At 37.7% G+C, this 19613-nt stretch overlaps 1 protein-coding gene across 2 annotated transcripts in view; it reads left to right on the forward strand.

Annotated features, from left to right (window-relative positions):
• PARN (poly(A)-specific ribonuclease) overlaps positions 1 to 19613 on the forward strand; it is a 165743-nt gene that overhangs the window by 118992 nt on the left and 27138 nt on the right. The window contains exon 23 of one of the 2 annotated variants that reach the window (XM_090276990.1): positions 16708 to 16994. The exons of the other annotated variant lie outside the window; for it this stretch is intronic. Within the exon in view, the coding sequence (XP_090133116.1) occupies positions 16708 to 16714 (7 nt within the window). The 3' untranslated portion in view covers positions 16715 to 16994. Of the gene's footprint in view, positions 1 to 16707; positions 16995 to 19613 lie in introns of those variants that run through there. 2 annotated transcript variants of the gene reach the window in all.

Genomic DNA, 19613 nt, shown 5'->3' on the forward strand with positions numbered 1-19613 from the left:
TGATGTTAACCACCTGTTTGTGTGCTTATTGGCCATTCAGATATCTTCTTTTAGTGGTGAATATTTAAGTCTCTTACCCATTTTCTAATTGGGTTGTTTGTTTTTTTACAGTTTTTACTGTAGGAGTTGTTTGGTTTTTTTAAAGTATATTTTATTGATTATGCTGTCAAAGTTGTCCCAATTTTTTCCCGCTTTGCTCCCCTCTGCCCAGTACCCCTCTTCTCTCCAGCAATCCCACCCTCCTTAGTTCAGTCCATGCGTCATGCATGTAAGTTCTTTGGCTTCACCCTTTCCTGTTATTCTTAACTTCCCTCTATTTTGTACCAGCTGATTATGCTTCTTAATCCCCGCACCATTTCCCCATTTCTCTACCTTCCCCTTCCCAGCTGATAACCCTCCAAATGATCCCCATTCCTATTATTCTGTTCCTATTCTGGCTTGCTTAGTTGGGTTTTGTTTTTATTTTTTAGATTCAGTTGTTGTGAATTTGTTGTCATTTTAGTGTTCATAGTTTTGATCTTTTTTTTTTTAAGTCCCTTTAACATTTCATATAATAATGGCTTGGTGATAATGAACTCTTTTAGCTTTACCTTGTTTGGGAAGCACTTTATCTGCCCTTCCATTCTAAATGATAGATAGCTTTGCTGGATGGAGTAATCTTCGTTGTAGGTCCTTGCTTTTCATCACATTGAATACTGCTTGCCAGTCCCTTCTTGCCTGCAAAGTTTCTTTTGAGAAATCAGCTAAGAGTCTTATAGGCACCCCTTTGTAGGAAACTCTCTGCTTTTCTTTTGCTGCTTTTAAGATTCTCTCTTTATCTTTTACCTTTGGCATTTTAATTATGATGTGTCTTGGCGTGGTTCTCTTTTGGTCTAGCTTGTTTGGGACTCTCTGTTCTTCCTGGATTTGTATGTCTGTTTCCTTCATCAAATTTGGGAAGTTTTCCTCCATTATTTTTTCACATAAGTTTTCAGTTTCACACTCTTCCTCTTCTCGTTCTGGCACCCCTATGATTAGGATGTTGGCATGTTTAAAGTTGTCTCAGGAGTTCATAAGCCTCTCCTCACCTTTTTCAATTCTTGCTTCCTCATTCTGTACTGGTTGACTTTTTTTCTTTCCTTATGTTTCAAATCATTGATTTGAACCCTGGTTTCCTTCCCTTCACCATTGGTTTTGTGTGGATTTTCCTTTGTTTCACTTAGCATAGCCTTCACTTCTTCCCTTATGCGTCTGCCATACTCGAGCATATCTGTCAAGCCTGTGAGCATTTTTATCACCCGTGTTTTGAACTCTGCATCTGTTAGGTTGTCTATCTCCTCATCTGTCAGGTTGGCTATCTCCTCGCTGCTTAGTTCTCCCACCTGAACCTTGATCTGTTCCCTCTTTTGGACCATATTTCTCTTGTCTTCTCATCTTGACAGGCTGCTGTGTTTGTTTGCCTCTGCGTCTTAGATAGAACTGTTGCTCCTGTTATGTTGTAAGGAGCGGAGCCTTACGGATTTGTCAGTAACGGGCGACCCATTTCACCACGTTGTGGTGCTGTATGTGGGGGAGGGGTCTGAGAGGGAACAATGCCGCTTGCTCAGCACTCGCTTGTTTTCCAGGCTCTTCTCCCATTTTCATATAGGACTGGCACCTCTCTAGCTGTTGCCCTGGCTATTGTTTCCAGAGTGGGTGGATCTGCGGATGTTCTAGTACCGTGGGGTCCTCTAAACAAACGGGCTCTGCTGAGAGACCAGCAGTTTCTTCTCCAGCCCAACCCCACTGGTTTGCACAGTCAGAAGCAATGAGGTTTTATTTTCCCTGGTGCTGGGGCAGTGAGCTGCACATTCTGGTGAAGAGCTGAGAACGATCCCCAGGTGTCCCTCTCAAATTTTTAAAACATGTAACTGCACTTTCCACCAGCCTGCCGCTGCTGCCACCACCATACCGCATCCTCTTCGCCACAGTTCCACCCCCTCCTACCTGTGTGGATGAGTATTTCTTCTTTATATCTTTGTTTGTTGGACTTCCATGCAGCTTGATTTTCTGGAACCTGTGGTTATCTCTAGTTTTGAGGTAGCTGTATTCCTTCTTAGTTGTGGAGGGAGACCCAGCGTATCTGTTGAGGCCTCCATCTTGGCTGAAAGTCTCTGTAGGAATTTTTAAATGTATTCTGGATACACATCTTTTGTTAGATATATGTATTGCAAATGTATCATTTTATTAGCAGTGCCTTTTGATGAGCAAATATTTATAATTTGGTGACATCCTGTTTATAATTTTTTTTTTCTTTATGATTAGTGGATTTTATCCCAGACAAAATATGTTTGCATACTCCAGGTTGTAATGATTTTCTTTTCTATTTTCTTTTTTATTGATTATGCTATTACAGTATCCTGATTTTTTCCCCCTTTGCACCACCTCCATTCAGCACGCCCTGCTCCTTCAGGCAATCCCCCCACAGTTGTTCATGTCCATAGGTCATGTGTACAAGTTCTTTGACTACTCCATTTCCTATGCTGTTCTTTATATCCCCATGGCTATTCTGTAACTGCCTATTTGTACTTCATAATCCCCTCACCTCTTCACCCATTCCCCCACACCCCCTTCAGTCTGGCAACCATCAAAACACTCTGTCCATATCCATGATTCTGTGTCTCTTCTTCTTGTTTGCTTAGTTTGTTTTTTAGAATCAATTGTATTTTTTGCCATTATATTGTTCATGGTTTTGATCTTTTTCTTAAATAAGTCCATTTAACATTTCACATATTAATGATTTGGTGATGATGAACTCCTTTAGTTTTTTTCTTGTCTGGGAAGCTCTTTATCTGCCCTTTGATTCTAAATGATAGCTTTGCTGGGTAGAGCAGTCTTGGCTATAGATCCCTGCTTTTCATGACTTTGAATATTTCTTGCCAACCCCTTCTAGCCTGTAAAGTTTCTTTTGAGAAATCAGCTGACAGTCTTAAGGGAACTCCTCTGTAGGTAACTAACTTCATTTCTCTTTGCTCTTTTTAAGATTCTCTCTTTATCTTTAACCTTTGGCATTTTAATTATGATGTGTCTTGGAGTGGGCCTCTTTGCACCCATCTTGTTTGAGACTCTCTGTGCTTCCTGGACTTGTATGTCTATATCCTTCACCAAATTAGGTAAGTTTTCTTTCATTATTTTTTCAGGTAAATTTCCAATTTCTTGGTCTTTCTCTTCTCCTTCTGATACTCCTATGTTGTGAATATTGGACCTCTTGAAGTTTTCCCAGAGGCTGCTTACACTATCCTCATCTTTTTGGATTTTTTTCTTCTTGTTGTTGTTTTGATTGGTTGTTTTTTGCTTCCTTATGTTTCATATCATGATTTGATCCTCAGCTTCATCCGTTCTATTGTTGTTTCCTTGTAAATTGTTATTTATTTCAATTAGTGTATCCGTTTTTTCTGACTGGATCTTTTTTTGTACTGTTGAGGTCCTCACTAAGTTCCTTGAGCATCCTTATAACCAGTGTTTTGAACTCTGCATCTGATAAGGTTGCTTATCTCCATTTTGTTTAGCCCTTTCTGAAGTTTTGATCTGTTCTTTCATTTGGGCCATGTTTCTCTGTCTCCTCATTTTGGCAGTCTCCCTCTAGTAAGTAGAGCTGCTTTGATTCTGTGTCTTGGTAGTGTGGCCTAATGTAGTAAGTGTTCTGTAGGGTCCAGTGACAGCCTCCCTATCACTCAAGCTGGGTACTTGAGGTGCACCTTTTGTGTGGGCTGAGTACACTCTCCTCTTATAATTGATCCTTGATTACTGTTGGCAGGTCTATGGGAGCAATTTAGCCAGGCCAAGCAGTTGCAAGGATTGGCTGTGACCACTTACCACCAACCTCCACCCTCCTGGAGGATCAGCTGTGCAAGGGCAGGGTGGTGGTGCTCTAACATGGTCTGTAGCTGTCCACTGGGTGCACTGGCCCTGGGGTTTCCTGTGTGGTGCAGGCCAAGATCAGCCCCCACCTGTATTTTGCTGGGGGACACCCTGTCTGATCTATAAAGCAATCTGAGATGGCTGCTACGTATACTGGGTGTGGAGATTCCCAGGCGAAGCCAAGCTATGAATCCAGGCTGGCTGCTGCTAGTGCTTGGCCTAGGGCTCACTGAGGCCAGCTGTTGCTTGTTTGAGAGGATTTAGGAAGTTTGGATGAGCCCAGAAGTTGGGTGGGGCAGAGTCTCTGGGAATCTCCGAGGCAGTTCAAACAGAGTTAGCTAGGTAAATGGTGTCTGAGATAATGGCACCAGCTGGTAGGTTTTGTTAGGAGAGGGTTTAGAAAAGGGACAATGGTCTCTGCTTGCCTTGATGCCAGACACTTCAGTTTCTCCCTGTATACCACTGGTGCCTTTCAAGCTGTTACCCTGGTGCTGGAGCTCAGAGGGAGTGAGTCTGAGTAGGTGAGTCCATGTGTGGGTTCTTTAAGAGAAACTGCTTTGGGATCTAGCAGCTTCTTCCACCGACTCTATCCCCGTTGGCTTTTGCAGCCATCAGTTGTGGGGATTTATCTTTCTGGCACTAGAACCTGGCTTGGTGTGGAGCTGGGACTCTTCACTCCTGAGATATTCCTCCTGAATTTTTATCTACCACATGTGGGTGAGGGACCAGTCCATTCTGTGTCTGCCCCTCCTACTATCTGGATGTATGTGGTTTGTTTAATTCTGTAGTTGTCAGACTTACATTCAGCTCGATTTCTGATGCTTCTGAGTAATGGGTCTGTATTTCAGTTGTAATTTTGATGTGGTTGTGCGAAGAGGTGAGCCGTGTCTTCCTGTGCCGCCATCTTGACTAGAAGTCCTTCTTTTTGTCCTTTATTTTGTCAATATTTTGAATTACATTGATTGGTTTTAAATGCTCAAATTTGCATTCCTGGGAGAAGTCCACTTAGTCATGATATGTTATCCTTTTTACATATTGCTGGATTTGATTTGCTATTATTTTATAAGAATTTTTATGTCTTTATTATGAGCAATATTAAACTAATTTTGTTTTTTTTTAAAATATTTTTGTCAAGTTTTTGTATCAGGATTATGCTGAACTCATAAAAACTAGTTAGGAAATTTCTCTTATGCTATTTTCTGAAACAATGTATATAGGTTTTTTTCTTAAATTTTTGGTAGAGTTTACCAGTGAAGACATTTGGACATAGTTTCTCTGTGAAATAGTTTTTTATTATGAACTCAATTTCTGTCATCGATATTGACTGTTTAGATGTTCTCTTTCTTCTTGTATCACTTTTAGGAATTTGTGTTTTTCAAGGAATATTTCATTTAAGTTGTCAAATTCATTAGCATGAAATTATTAGCTCAGAATATTCCCTTATTATAATTTTAGCATCTGTAGTATCTAAAATTATGTCCCTTTAAAACCCTCTATTTGTAATTTGTGTTTTATTTATTTTTTTCCTAGCTAGGTAATTCTCAATTTTTTCAAAGAACAAACTTTAAGTGTATTGGGTTTTTTTTTTTCCTATTTTTTGTGTCTTATTTTTTCTTCATTTATTTATATGCTTATTTCTTTTGCTTATTTTGGATTTGTTATTGTTTGTCTAGCTTTTTAATGTGGGGACTTAACTCATGATTTTATTATATTTCTTCTTTTCTAATAAAAGCATTTAAAGTTACGTGGAATAATAAAGTCAGCACACCAAATGAAAAAAGATTATTGACCCTTTCAGTGGGTACAGCCTTTTAATTCCCACCTACCATCTGTATACCAGGATTTCTTAGAAGCTCCTTCTCTCCATGACTTCAAAAAAATGGTTAGAAACCACTAGCCTGTGTCAGAAAAAAACTTGTATTCAGCCCTTTTTGTCCTGTGTCTTGGTCCTTGATTTATACATTAACTGCCTCACTGCTTCTGGGACTGAGCGTTGTTGCCTATCACATTCAGAGCCCGACTCCAGCCCCCCAAACTAAGAATGCATTTCTAATGCCTGAGCTGCCAGCCCCGCAGTTCCTGGTTGGCAGCTCCCTCTTGGTAGTAAAAAGTACACTCTGAAGCTTTATGTTTGCCATCTTGTTCCTTCTGACTTGCTCCTGGCTCCATTGCAGGAATCTCCATTCAGCTTTAACTGCTTCTCTGCTTCTGGTTCTCAGCTGCCATTTTCTAGAGAAATTTCCTGTTGTCTCATTCTTGTTTGCTCCTGTATTTTATAGCTTAGGAACAGGCTTTACACCTGTGACTTTATCTTAACCAAGTGGCAACCACAATTTGAATATTCCTTTCGATAGACCCTTACCTTCTAGAAAGGACTATAGATGTTATCTAGTCTACTGACCTCAGGATCTTTCCTGTATTTGGGCAGTTAGCAAATTCAATGTAGACTTTGTGGGTTACCTATATTTTAGCAGAGAAGGTATTTCCTATGACACTTTTAAAACCATTGAAATGATAAATGCCCACTTAAAAATTTTGTTTTCATAATATAAGAGAATATAAAATGAAGAGGGGGAAATCTTTGCTCCCTATTCTCAGTTCTTCCCAGTGACAGCTGCTTTATCATTTTCTTATTGTGGTTTCACTCTACCTTTAAATAACGTCTTACCAACTTTGACCAGTGTATCTTGATCACGTCTATAAAAGATTGAAAATTAAGCACATATAGTACCTTCCATCTCTGTAACCCTTCTCACTTTAGTTAGGTTATTTATACTGCTTACTGCTTTTTTGTACATATATTCTTATGCTTTCTTGAGAGGTTGATTGTGAGAGATGGCAGCAGGTATATAGCATGTATATTACTATGATTGTGTAAATGCAATTCTCTAAAGATAAAAAGGCTGCATAGGTGGGGCCTACAGAGAAGAAAATTTATTCCTGTGTCATTAAAAGTTTGCTATCCAAAGGAGAATCTTCCAAATATCTCAAGTCTTTTTGTGTAGACTTTTTTTGAAGGAAGTAATTTTCTTTTCTAAGTGGTGTATTTTTTCTTTTCCTTTTTTTTAAAACAAATATAATAATATATTTGAGCATGTTTCATTAAGCTTTTATTCAAAAACTTAAACCTTTAATTTTACCTTCAGTGTCTGTTTGTGTTATCTCCATGATCTGTGTTTTGCATCCTAGTGCCTGTATAATTAAGGGCTAGAATAGAGAAGGATGGCATCAACTATTTTAAGTTAGAATAAAGATAATACTGTTAAACAAAATTTCCATTTACAATTATTCAGCTTTTCCTAATGATACTTATAGCCAGGTTAATAATGTGACTGAAAACTCTGCCATAAAAAACATGAAGATCTCAAAAGCTACTTAAATGATAGCTCAGAATTTTAAACTTTTAAAACTTCCTAGTTTAAGGATAATAAATGTTCTGATACCCATAATACAGTACTTTAATTTTAGAACCTCTAAAATGAGTAATAATAGCATTTGAAAACTTGCTATAAACCAACCCCTGAGCTAACCACTTTACATTATAACTTAATCTTCAGACCACTCTGCATAAAGTAGACTCTATCATTTACTTTTTTTATAGATCAGGAAACAGTAATATAACTCACCCCTGGTAACAGTAATTTGTAGTAGGACCCTGATTTAAATCTAGAACGTGTGACTCCAGAATGCAGTATCTTCAAAAAATCACTAAACTTCCAATGAGAAAAGAGTCTTGATGCTACATTGCTGCTGTCTAAATGAAAACATTTAAGTAATGTTATAGTATTAACTCTTACTATAACTCTAGTATAGTAGAGTTAATCTTCCACTGTAATTTACATCAGTTAAGTCCTTCACCATTGCATATTAGTATTTTGTTGAGTCCTCTCCCGAGAAATAACACTATTTTGACCTTAGATTTCATTAGTTAAAAATCTAAATACACTGCTAACTTACCTATCACTTTGTGTTCTATTTATCTTGTAAGATAGTCACTTTTATTTCTCCCAGTTCTAACCAACATATCTTCCAATCTGGTGTCACATAGAAGCATAGCTAATGTGCTCCTTACTTTGTCAGTTCCTAGATCAGTACTGAAAGCAAGCCTCACAAGGCATCATGTAGGCTGACTCTGAGACAACTCTAATGACAACTTTGTAGTAGTGGGCGTTATAAATGGCAATTGAAAGATTACCAGCATGGGTGCCAGTACACAGGCAAGGACATTTGCCTAAATGAGGCCACCTATGCTTTTAATATGAGTGAGTGTCACTGTGTCAGTTCTACATCGAATGTAAAAAAAAATTGTGGCACGGAAATCACAAGCTGCAAGACGAGAACTGTGTGACAAAACATCGGGCAATGTGTAGCTTCCAAGACAGAGGAAACAGAGGAGGCCCTCAGGGGACATACCACTAGAGTAGGGCCTGCTCTCAGGCCTAGGGCTCGTCTCCTCTTCCCAGGGGCCCTCACGTGCAAGGCCCCCCATTCAGGCGTTGCCTAGCAACAAGGTCATTGTGACTTAATTCTTAGCTAGCCCTGTCCATGAAGCAATTCTGGCAGTTGGCAGTTGTTCACTGGCACAGGATGCTTCTCACAGAGCAGACTAGGTCAGTCTAGAACCTGCATGATGGCCTCCTGGTTTGGAGGCCTTAGTTCAGGCTTAGGCCATTACCTGTGGCAAGTGGGCCAGAGTGTGGTGTCCCTCACAGGATGCTGTTCTAAGTGTACAAAAGAGGTGTTCCTGAGGGAAGCCAAAGAAGAGAGTCAGTTGACTTCAACAGGAAGGAAGTCGAAGCCTCTCAGGCAAATTTAACACCAAAGATTGATAGATTTATGACACTTTATAGTAATCTAGAAAATAAATATGAACTCTCAGAACTTCAACATAAACAGGAAACTGCTGCTTACAGCCATCTATTTTTAAAAAGTGACAGAACTCAAACTTTTGGTAGAAAAAACAGACTGTTATAAAGCAGAAATTACAGAAGCTACAGAAAGCCATGGAGTGCTTCCATTCTGGAGGTGGCTATGCACTGGAAACCTCTGCCTCTGCCTCCGCCACCACCCCCCTGGCTCATGACACCGCCCTTCCACCTTCTGACGGTCAACATCCACTTGAAGATAAAAATGTCCAAATAAAAATTCTCCATAGGAGACAGGTGGTAGCTCTCAAGCATAAATTGCTGCAACTGCAGGAAGCCTGAGTGCTTCCATTCTGGAGGTGGCTATGCATTGGAAACCCTCTTTTCTTTTTTTTAATGTCTATTTCACCTTCTTAATTGATAATGTTCCTCAGTAGAGAATTCTAGATCCAAATATTGTATACTTCCAGAACTTTAAATACATTAGCACTATAATCATTGATTTACTCTCCTGTGTTCCTTCAAGGCAGGTGCTGTGTTTTTCATGTCTATATGTCTAGCACCTAACCTAGAGTCTGATCCAGAGTATGTACTCAGATGTTGGGTGAATTAATGAATGAATAAATACTCAATTGTCTGTTTCCTGAGTGCCTACTTTGGACTAGATGCTTCACATTTTATCTCATGTGATGCTCATAGCAACGTTGTGAGGCAAGTAAAGTTGTCCCCATTTCACAGAGGCTCAGGGAGATTAAACAGTTCTTGACCAAGAATTGTATTTGATACCAGGGTGATCTGCAGAGCCCTGTTCTTTTTCAGGTCTGGGATAGCCCTGTCCTCAAGGGAAGAAAGTACTCAATCAGGTTGATTGCATCTAAGTACATGGCATATAGGGGACTGTTGTCTTGGCTGTAATCACCACACACCTAATAAAATATCTAAGAGCTTATATCTTTTCATTTAAAATTGATATCCTAGGAGGCAGAAGAGAAGCCTTTTTAAATTTGTGCTTGAAAGAATATCAAAACTTTTCATTACAGAAAGAAATTTAAGCATGTACAAAAGTAGAGAAAATGGTATAACAAAACTGCCACAAGTGTCAACAGCATGTGACCAGTTCTATTTCATTAGTACTCTTTCTCTCCCTTGCCCCTTCAGATAATTTTGAAACAAATCACAGTGTAACATTTCAGCCATAATGTGTGTGTGTGTGTGTGTGTGTGTGTGTGTGTGTGTGTATCTCAAAAAGATGGGTAACCAGTTTTAAACAAAACTTGGACCACTACTACCATAAAAAATGAATAATTCCTTAATATCAGATATCTAGTGTTTAAATTTCCTGCTCTCAAATTTTTATAAATGTTTTGTTTGACTTCTAATTTCCAAGCAAGTTCACATATTAAATTTAATTGACATGTCTCATATCTCTTTTAATCTATGAATTCCCTTCCCCACACCCCTTTGTAGTATATTTAAGAAACCAGGTTGTTTGTTTTGTAGAATTTCCCATATTCTGGAACATTCTTTTAAGGTTGTTTAACATGTTTCCTGACTACTGTGTTTATAATTAACTGGTAGTTAGATCTATAAACTTGATTCAGGACTGAATTAATGACAAGCATATATCAGGCCCAGGCTGGTAAGCTCAGTTGGTTAGAGTTGTCTCTATACTCCAAGGTTGCTGGTTCGATCCCTGGTCAGGGCACATACAAGAATCAACAAATGAATGCATAAATAAGTGGAACAACAAATTGATGTCTCTCTCTCTCTCTCTCTCTCTCTCTCTCTGATCCTCTCTCTTTCTCTCCCCCTTCCTCTCTCTAAAATCAATAAATTAAAAAAAAAAGTATTCACAGGTTTATGTATTTCTTATTGTATCACATTGCGTGGCATAAAATGTCTACTTGTCTCTTTTTGTGATAACATCGATCAAGTGGGTTGAAAATGCTGCTATTCTGGTCCATTCAATATAAAGTTCCCTATCAGATTTCACCGGATGGTTTTAGTAGCCATTAATGATCAATGCTAGTTTCATTATTTCATTTAGAGTTGCAAAATGATAATATTATAGTTTTTTCCCTCTTAATTTATTATCCTAAGTGCTTTTACTTAAAATATAAAATTCTTAATTATCTATTCAGTTATCTGGAGCTACAGTTCATCTAGAAAAAGCAGAATAAATTCTTTAATCTCTACCCCCAAAACACTTAAAAAAATACTTTATTTACTTATTTTTAAAGAAAGGAGAAAGTAGGGATAGAGAGAGAGTGAGAGAGTCAGACACGCCCCAATGGGGAACTGAACCTGCAACCCAGGTATATGCCCTGACTGGGAATTGAACCAGTGACCTCTCACTTCACAGGATGACACCCACCCAACTGAGCCACACCAGTCAGGGCCCCAATATATGTTTTAAAAACCAGAATAATTCACTGGTTTCCATGCTAGCACCTTCCAAAGGTGAGCAGTGAGGTTTGTTTTGTTTTTAACCATGGGTTTTTAAAAAATATATTCCCATACATTGCAGTTGCTATTCTTTTTAATGCTTTGATTATCTTTTTTATGACTAGTGGGAACCATTTTGAGTTGCTGCTTGAGTCTTATGATACATTCCAGTGGTACTTAATAGCTTCTTTGACTTCTGATATGCTTAAGATGATATTCCAGGCTCTTACACATTTTCTGTCTTATGAGGAAGGACCCCCCCCCCAAGAAAAAAAAAACTGGAATTATCTTATGGAGGGTGCACTCCTTGTAGTGCAGGCTTTTCCCCCCACTAGGCGAATGCTCTGGGAACCCATCTGCATCAGTGGAGTTGTTGTGAGAAGCTGTGTTCGGCTTTGGTGAAGTTTTTTTTCTTTGAAGACTCTTTGAACGTGTTTTCCCATTTCATGATGGATGATTTATGAGCATTCAGCAATTTTTGACTAAAAATTACATGACCCCATGCCACCACTCTCCCTGTTCACACAGTCTTGCCCCAAGTGACTTTTTTTGTTTCCCCAGATGAAAAAAGTCCTCAAAGGGAAACATTTTGCTGATATGGGAAAGGTGAAATAAAAAATGGTAGACGCACTAAAAGGCATCAAAATTGATGATTTCAAAAACTGAGCAGTGGAAAAAAATGTCTTGATAGGTGGATTGCATCAAATGGAGAGTACTTTAAAGGTGATGGAAGTTTAAACATGTAAGAATAAATATACAATTTTTCATAAATCAGTGCCAAGGTTTTTTGGGGGGGTGGGGGACCTCTCATATATTTGGAATCAACCATTTCTCCAAGGGGCCTTTTCCTTTTGATGGGAAATGGTATTTAGAAACCATAATCTGTGCTCTAAGGGTGTTGATTGATACTGGCTTCTTTGTTGTTAATATAGTCTTTTTGACTGAAAAGAGCTAGCAAAGTAGTCTTCTTTTTTCCATTGGGGGAAAAAAAAGTTTATATTGATATTTCAAATTCCAGTTAGACTTCAGGAATTATGTAACATTAAAAAAAATTGTTTCTCACGCTGGCTGGTGTGGCTCAGTGGATTGAGCCACCAGCCTGTGAACCAAAAGGTCACCAATTCAATTCCCAGTCAGGGCACATGCCTGGATTGCGGGCCAGGTCCCCAGTTGGGGGTGTGCAAGAGGCAACCACACATTGATATTTCTCTCCCTCTCTTTCTCCCTCCCTTTCCCTCTCTCTAAGAATAAATAAATAAAATCTTTAAAAAATTTTTTGTTTCTTTTTCTTTGCTGAAAATTCTGGATTCTAATGAGAGTAAATTAATCATTTATTTGGTTTATCCTGCTATATACAAAGTGTGGCAAAAGTAGACTTACTGTTGTGAGTACATGAAATAGTTTATTCTTTTATTATTTATTAAATATTGTATTATTTTCCATATGCACAACTGTAAACCTACTTTTGCTACACCCTGTATAATAGTTTCAGAATAACTAAACAGTGTCATTACTAGTAATATAATTATTGAAAATAATTTAATATATTTGTAGCAGTTTTTGTCCCTAGAGTGTTTCTAAGCAGAGATGAACAATCAAATTACCTTATTTTAAAGTCACTTGCAATAATTAATTATTCTTCATGTGGTTAAGCTACCAACTCAGTAAACATTTAGGTTGCTTATTTTTACTTTTACAGATTACATTTTTAAAAATTTAATTTTGCCTTATAATTATGGAAAACATTTATATGGTTCCACAGTCAAATGTATTGTACAAGGCTTGTCTCTGTGCTTTCTCCAGCTTGTTTCTCCTTCCCTTGCAGTGACCAGTTTTATTAGTGTTTAGTCAGTCTTTCCACTTTCATAAAGATATACTCCTACCTTTTGTTAGGTAGATGGTAATGGACTGTGCATAACTTTTCTCTACCTTCCTTTTTTTATTTACTATAAGTCTTGGAAGTCACTCTTACTTTGCTGTTAAAATGTGATTCTTTACACTGTAAATGGCTTTAGTGTTCTTCAGCCTCCTTAATAAAACATACTGACCTGATCAACCTTGTAGTGAAATTCATGAATATTGTAAAGGCAGATACTTTGTGGAAGATCAGTTCATGACCAGTGCTCTAGTTCAGATTAATCATTCTTCTTCTACATTTTCTTATGTCTTTCTCTGCCCTGTGAGTATAAAAGTGTAAAGCTCACTGACACACAGCATGCTTTTTTGGAATATCTACAGATAAATGTGAAAAACAAGAGAGAATGCTCACGTTTATTAAGCATATTCTGCATTCCAGGCATTCCAGGCACTGTGCTAGATGCTTTTTGACATCATTTTAAAAAAAAAATCTGTATAATTACTCAGTGTAACCCTTAGTGATGTTCCTGATTTATATATGAGAAAGCTGAGACTCAGAAAAGCTAAATAATTTAGTTGAAGTTAGACAGGATTCTGAGATCTATTGTGGATCCATAGCCCAGTGTATTAAGTTGCCTCTTAGGAATATGACACATCTACACCTGCGAGTGTGCATGTTAGAGAAAGATGCTCTCTCATTTTAATAAATTGTGTTTTCTTTAAAAAACAAAAACAAAAACAAACTTAAGGAAGCCCTAAGTTTAAAACTGAGTTTCAGCCTTACTTCTTTGCGGAAAGGATTTAGATATCTAGTCCCCCCCGATTATCTATTAGTTTTTGTTTTTGTTTTCTTAATTTAAAAATAGACAAATGACCCTGGGATATATAAGCCAATGTAAAAAATATTGAAGTGTCATCCTTCTAGTATGCTTGGCAATGGTCATCTCCTTAGAATCCAGTCTTGGTCTTTGATGGATTGATTGGTTGCTTTTAAGTGGAGGAACCACACCGAGTACAGAGGAAATGGCTTGGTGGTGAAAGGAACGGGAAATAACTGTGTCTGTTCAGTCTAGAATAGAAGCTGGAGGCAACAGGCAGTAAGAACCATGTTAAGATTATGAAATGCCATTATAAGGAGAGTAATGGTTCTTTATCCTAACAGGAGACTGAGGAAAAACCCTGAGGGGGTTAAGGTAACATTATTAGTCCTAGTTCACTCATTAAAAAAAAAATCAGGGGAAGTGGCTTGCTCCCGATCATAGAGCCAGTGACATAACTCTTTTCTGGTGGTCGGCTACCTTTCCCTCCTCTTTGCTGATTTAGCCTAGGTCTAATTATCTTTTAAGGGTTGTGTTAATTTCAGACTGGAAAGGTGGTAGAGACCTTTAAAATCTATTCTAAGTGATTTTTTTTCTTTTTAGTAACCATGACCCTCCACTGAGTCCTCCCTCTTATTAAGCTCCTTTCCACCTTAACATCTGATGATTGAAAGAAAGGATCAGTCCAGTCTGAAGGCAGTATTTAAGAAATTCAAATAACCATTCAACATAAAACTAGAGTCTGATTAGTATAAAATGCAGAATTTTTAAGTACCATGCAAATTGGTTTTATCACGGAATGCTCATAAGACATAAAGCCTGTGGAACTTTTAAAAATCAAGATGTAGGAACAACTTGAAGGAGTATGCCTTGTAAATGTTGTCCCTTCTGCCTGCCCAGTGTCAGGAAAAGCTGAATTCATGACCTAACTTGTTTCCTTCCTTTGATTTCTCTTGGACCAGTAGGTCAGGACACCATTGCATTCTTTCAAAGAAGATATTTCTTCAAGGTTCCTCAGAATAGTGTTTTTAAAAATACAGAAAACTAGGATAAACAAAATGTGGTATAGAACAGTGATTTTCAACCAGTGTGCTACAAGTGTTTTTTGGTGTGCTTGAGATGAAAAAGGTTGAAACTCGCTGGTGTAGAATATTATTCAACTTAAGAAAGGAAGGAAATTTTGACATACTACAACATGAATGAACCTTGAGGATATTATGCTAAGTGAAATAAGCCAGTCACAAAAAAAGACAAATACTGTATGATTCCATTGTTATGAATGAGGTACCTAGTGTAGTCATTCACAGAGACAGAAAGTGGAATGGTGTTTGCCATGAGCTGGGGGAGGGGTGGAGAGGGATGGGAATTAGAAGAAGAGTTCTACAGGTTGGCCGCATAACAACGCTCCTGACCTGTACACTTAAAAATGGTTAAGAAGGTAAACTTTATGTTATGTGTATTTCCCCATAATTAAAATTTTAAAAAAGATCCAGGCAATCTGGAATGCAAATTTTCATAGTAGAAGTTCACTTGAAGCGTTTCTCATGATTATTATTATTATTATTGGGATGGGGAAGATACTGACCTAGAACACTTTAAAATTTTTAGCAGAAAATTATGAATTCTCAAGAAAAATAGTTGGTGAATTTATAGTTTTTAGTTATTACTTACCTCTTTTATCCTTCATTAAAATACTTTTGTAGATGTAAAAATTCTCCAGATAAAATATGAAAGATAGATAAATTGATTGGAGATGCTGTAAGAGCTGGCCTTTTTTCCTCCCTTGTTATATGGGCTATCGCATGTCTGGCAACCAGACCAATTGATTTTAGATGAAGGTCTGCTTTAAGAGATTTAGAGTATGAAGTATTAGCTCTACAGAAATGGACAAAAAGCACAGCTGTGAAAGCAGAATAATTTTATTTATTAGAAATTATATATATTTTAAAAAGCTTAATCTCAAGATTTTTATAGTTGATTTTTAAAGATCTGTAATTATTTTATTAAAATTTAGAAAATTTTAGTAATGACTTAGTAGTCTCATTAAATTTAAAAACACAGAAGGTGTTAGTCCCCATCTCCAAGAAAATTCATCATTTCCATTTAAAAGTTTTAGTGTGCGGAAATTTAGAATTTGGCACTGAAAATCTGCTTTTACCTCCACTTTAAAGCAGTATGTCATCTCAAGATTTTATTTTAAATAATTGAAAGCTCAGTTTAATACCATCTTATACTTAATCTGTCTGACTTGTGATGCTTTGGAATGCTTTCATGTTTCATAATATCAGTAATACTTGAAAATCAGTGTTTTCTTTCCATATCTTTATGTTATTTATTTGACTAACTATAATTAAAAGTAATTATCATCTGTGGTTCTAAAAATGTGTTATATTATTTATACTTATCTTCATATAACAGTATAATTTTTTTAAAATGGGGCTAATAATTGAAATTGCCTTCAACACACGTAGATGACAGGGAAACGAAATGCTGTCTTTTTCATATCTATTAACCAAACACAAAACAAATTTCCTATTTGAGTTGCCCAAATCCTGTGCAATTAGAATTATTCCTGTGTTATTTGTAGTAGTTTTAGCTGAAATAAAGTATGAAATGTGTAAATCCTGTATTTTCATTGCCAAGTGTAGAAATCCTTAACATTTTTCTGCCAGTTCTTTTTGAGGCGTTAAACCCTGCCTAGTACATTATAAGCCAGCAGAAGCCACAGCATGTTTGTGTTTGTTTGGGGGAGGTCGGGTATAAGGATGAATCACTTCTATGGCCCAACACAGAAATTTGTCATTGTGCTGATAGGTGGCTCCATGTTTAAATTCTGTCTACAGATTTTAGGTGCTTCCTTTTGTCCATTCAAGAATCTCTGAAGCAAAGATTTCATTTCATTCAACTGCGTTGCTGGGAGAGCAGAAGTCAAATGCTTACCACAAGGGAACATTCTAGAGCTTCTCCCTTTTATGTCCCTTTTTCCCAAATGAAAAAGCTAAAATCTGCTGTATGTTTTCAAACCCCTATTTCCAAAGTAGAACTAATTATAGAATCTTAAGTAATGGCTAAATTGATGTTTATTGTACAGTTCTTCATACTTTTCTGTGTATTTGAAGTTCTCATAATAAAATGTTGGGAAAAAAATGGAATTGTGTCTTCTAGTAGCCTTGTATACATTTCCAACAGAGTAGGGCATTTGGGGTGGTTCTGGAGACCCATGAGTTACTAAATAGCTGTCTAGCTAATTACGTACCTGGCCACTGGGGAGGCCCCAGGAACACTTGGCCCTCCCAGCCACCAGGACCATGCTGTACCACCTCTTCATGCTATTTTTGTCTTCCTTCTACCCTTTCTTCTCTCTTTCTCTCCTCATTTCCTGATGCTTTTCAAAGATTTGGACCCTGCCTCTGAAGACCATCAACATCATCTCTAAAATCATGGACCTTCCCCCTTTGCCCACCATAGAACCGGGAGGAAACAGAGAAGGCACTGGCATTTATTAAGTGTTTACCACATGTCAAGCACTGAAACTTTACTGTTCTGTATTTTCTTATTTGATCTTCAGAATGACCTGTTTTATAATCGAGGAGACTGAGATTCACAGACATAAAGAAACTTGCCCTGAGTCACAGCGCCAATAAATGAAAGAACTCAGAATTGAGCCCTCATCTCTCTCATTCCAAATCCCATTCATGCTCTTTTCAGAATGCCTATTCCCTCAGATATCCATATGGGATTCTTCCCACCACCAGAAATGCCTTCCATGTCACCTGGAATAAAGTTGGGGATTATTGGTATTTATATTAGTGTTCTAGCACCTAACAAATGATGCCCTGTGTTCACTCAGAAAAAGATGCAGATGACTGAATGAACAGGAGAACCCATAGTACAGAGGAGTGTACCTTCCTTTCCAATTTCTTGTTGGAGAATGCCATGCAGACTGTTTTTTCCTTTTGAACAATATTAGGTCATGCCAAGAATTCTTTTAGTTGCTTTGCTAAAGGTAATCCAGAAAGGAATGACATTCTTTTTATAATCACACCAATATCCATCCCATTTTATTGTCTTACCTTCTGTTTAGACTGAAGGAGCCACAGAAAGGTGACAGATCGATGGTGGATGCCTTGGAATATCTCAGCTGAAGATTATTCGTGCATGCCTTATCAATTTTTTAAAGGGAAAATAAAAGCAAATCAATCTCATATGATGCTATGGAAATCAGTATTCAGACCACCATTTTCTGAGTATCACATCTATTGTCATCTATTTGATAGGAAGAATTGGGAAATTCTTGGGAATGACCATGATGTTCATTAGTTTATCATGTTAATGATTCTAAAATCTTGGAAAGTATTAGTTTGTAGTTTGCAATAATCACAAATATTTCCCACAAGGGTCTTCACAAACCAAGATGTAAGAAGCTTGTAGTTTCTTGGTAAGAACATCTTGTGGTAGGTGGTTGTCTGTTCTGAAGAAACTGAAATGACATTCTCCATTTCATGAACAGCCCATCGGACAGAGCCTCTTCTCCCGGTAAAGCTATCATAACCCTGTTGATTCAGTAAGTCAAATTGTTAGTGCTAGTCATGTTATCTAATCATTAATTCGGTTAAATATATGATTTAGGTTGGCTAAATTAATGAATATAATAAAACTATTAGAATTAAGAGTAGCTTGATCGATAGCTTTCTTTTTATTCTGTTCTTTCATCCCCAGTTTCTTTCTCTATTAGCTAAGATTCTTTCGCTAGAGTATGAGCATCATAAAGGTGAGTGCCAAGTGAAGAGGAAGAGTTGGTACCTTCCATGAGCCCCAAAACCCACCCACCTCCTTTGACATCACTTGGGAAATAGTAATTTACTTCCAAATTTGAGCCTGATCAGTTGACTTCATTTTTCCCCCTTCTCGGGTTGTGTTTAGTGGGTTTATAACAAAAATAGAAACAAAAATGACAATTTTCTTTTTTTTAAGTATATTTTATTGATTATATTGTTACAATAGTTCCAATTTTTTCCCCTTTGCTCCCCTTCGCCCAGCACCCCCCACCCCCAACAATCCCCCCCACCAAGTCCATGCCCATGGGTTGTACATACAAGCTCTCCTGCCTCACCCTTTCATATATTCTTCTTCTTTTTAAAAAAATAATTAATTCATTAATTAATTATTTTAACAATAAAAAATAACAATCCCTCCCTCTCAGACTTAAGACCCTTTATAATTTTATAAGGGACAAGGGGCGAAGGTCTCGAGCTCCTCTAGCTGCTTCAAGCTGGACATGGTCGTCGTCCTACCTATGCTTGGGTCCAGAAATTCCTAATAAGAGTGGGGATGTGGAGGGGAGGGTGGCCTTCCCACGTGGGGAAGGATTGTGCAGACTCCAGGTCGGTTGGCTGTCCCTGGACAATGGCATGCTTGATTTAATAGGCTGGCATCCTTGTTGTATTCTGGAGGCAACAGATTTGGCAACAGGGTTAAAAGATATCATTCAATCCATAACTACTAGATGATAAAAGGCAGGTATTAATTTTTCAATGTCCCACATTAGGGGAAAAAAAGGGGGGCTTCTTTGGAGGAAGGTGTGCCAGGCACATCTCACCTGTCCAAAACCCTTTTGCCCATTTTACTTAGTTTGGACTGAGGGAAATATTTTAGGTTTCCCCCCTCTCAGACCTCTGGGCTCTTTCTGTCCAAGCCATTAGGACAGAAGAGAAACCAGTTTTAAAGTGAAGCCCACAGACTATCCCGT

Source organism: Furipterus horrens, unplaced genomic scaffold, assembly GCF_987537825.1.
Source record: "Furipterus horrens unplaced genomic scaffold, mFurHor1.1.pri manual_scaffold_5, whole genome shotgun sequence".
NCBI classification, from domain to species: Eukaryota; Metazoa; Chordata; class Mammalia; order Chiroptera; family Furipteridae; genus Furipterus; species Furipterus horrens.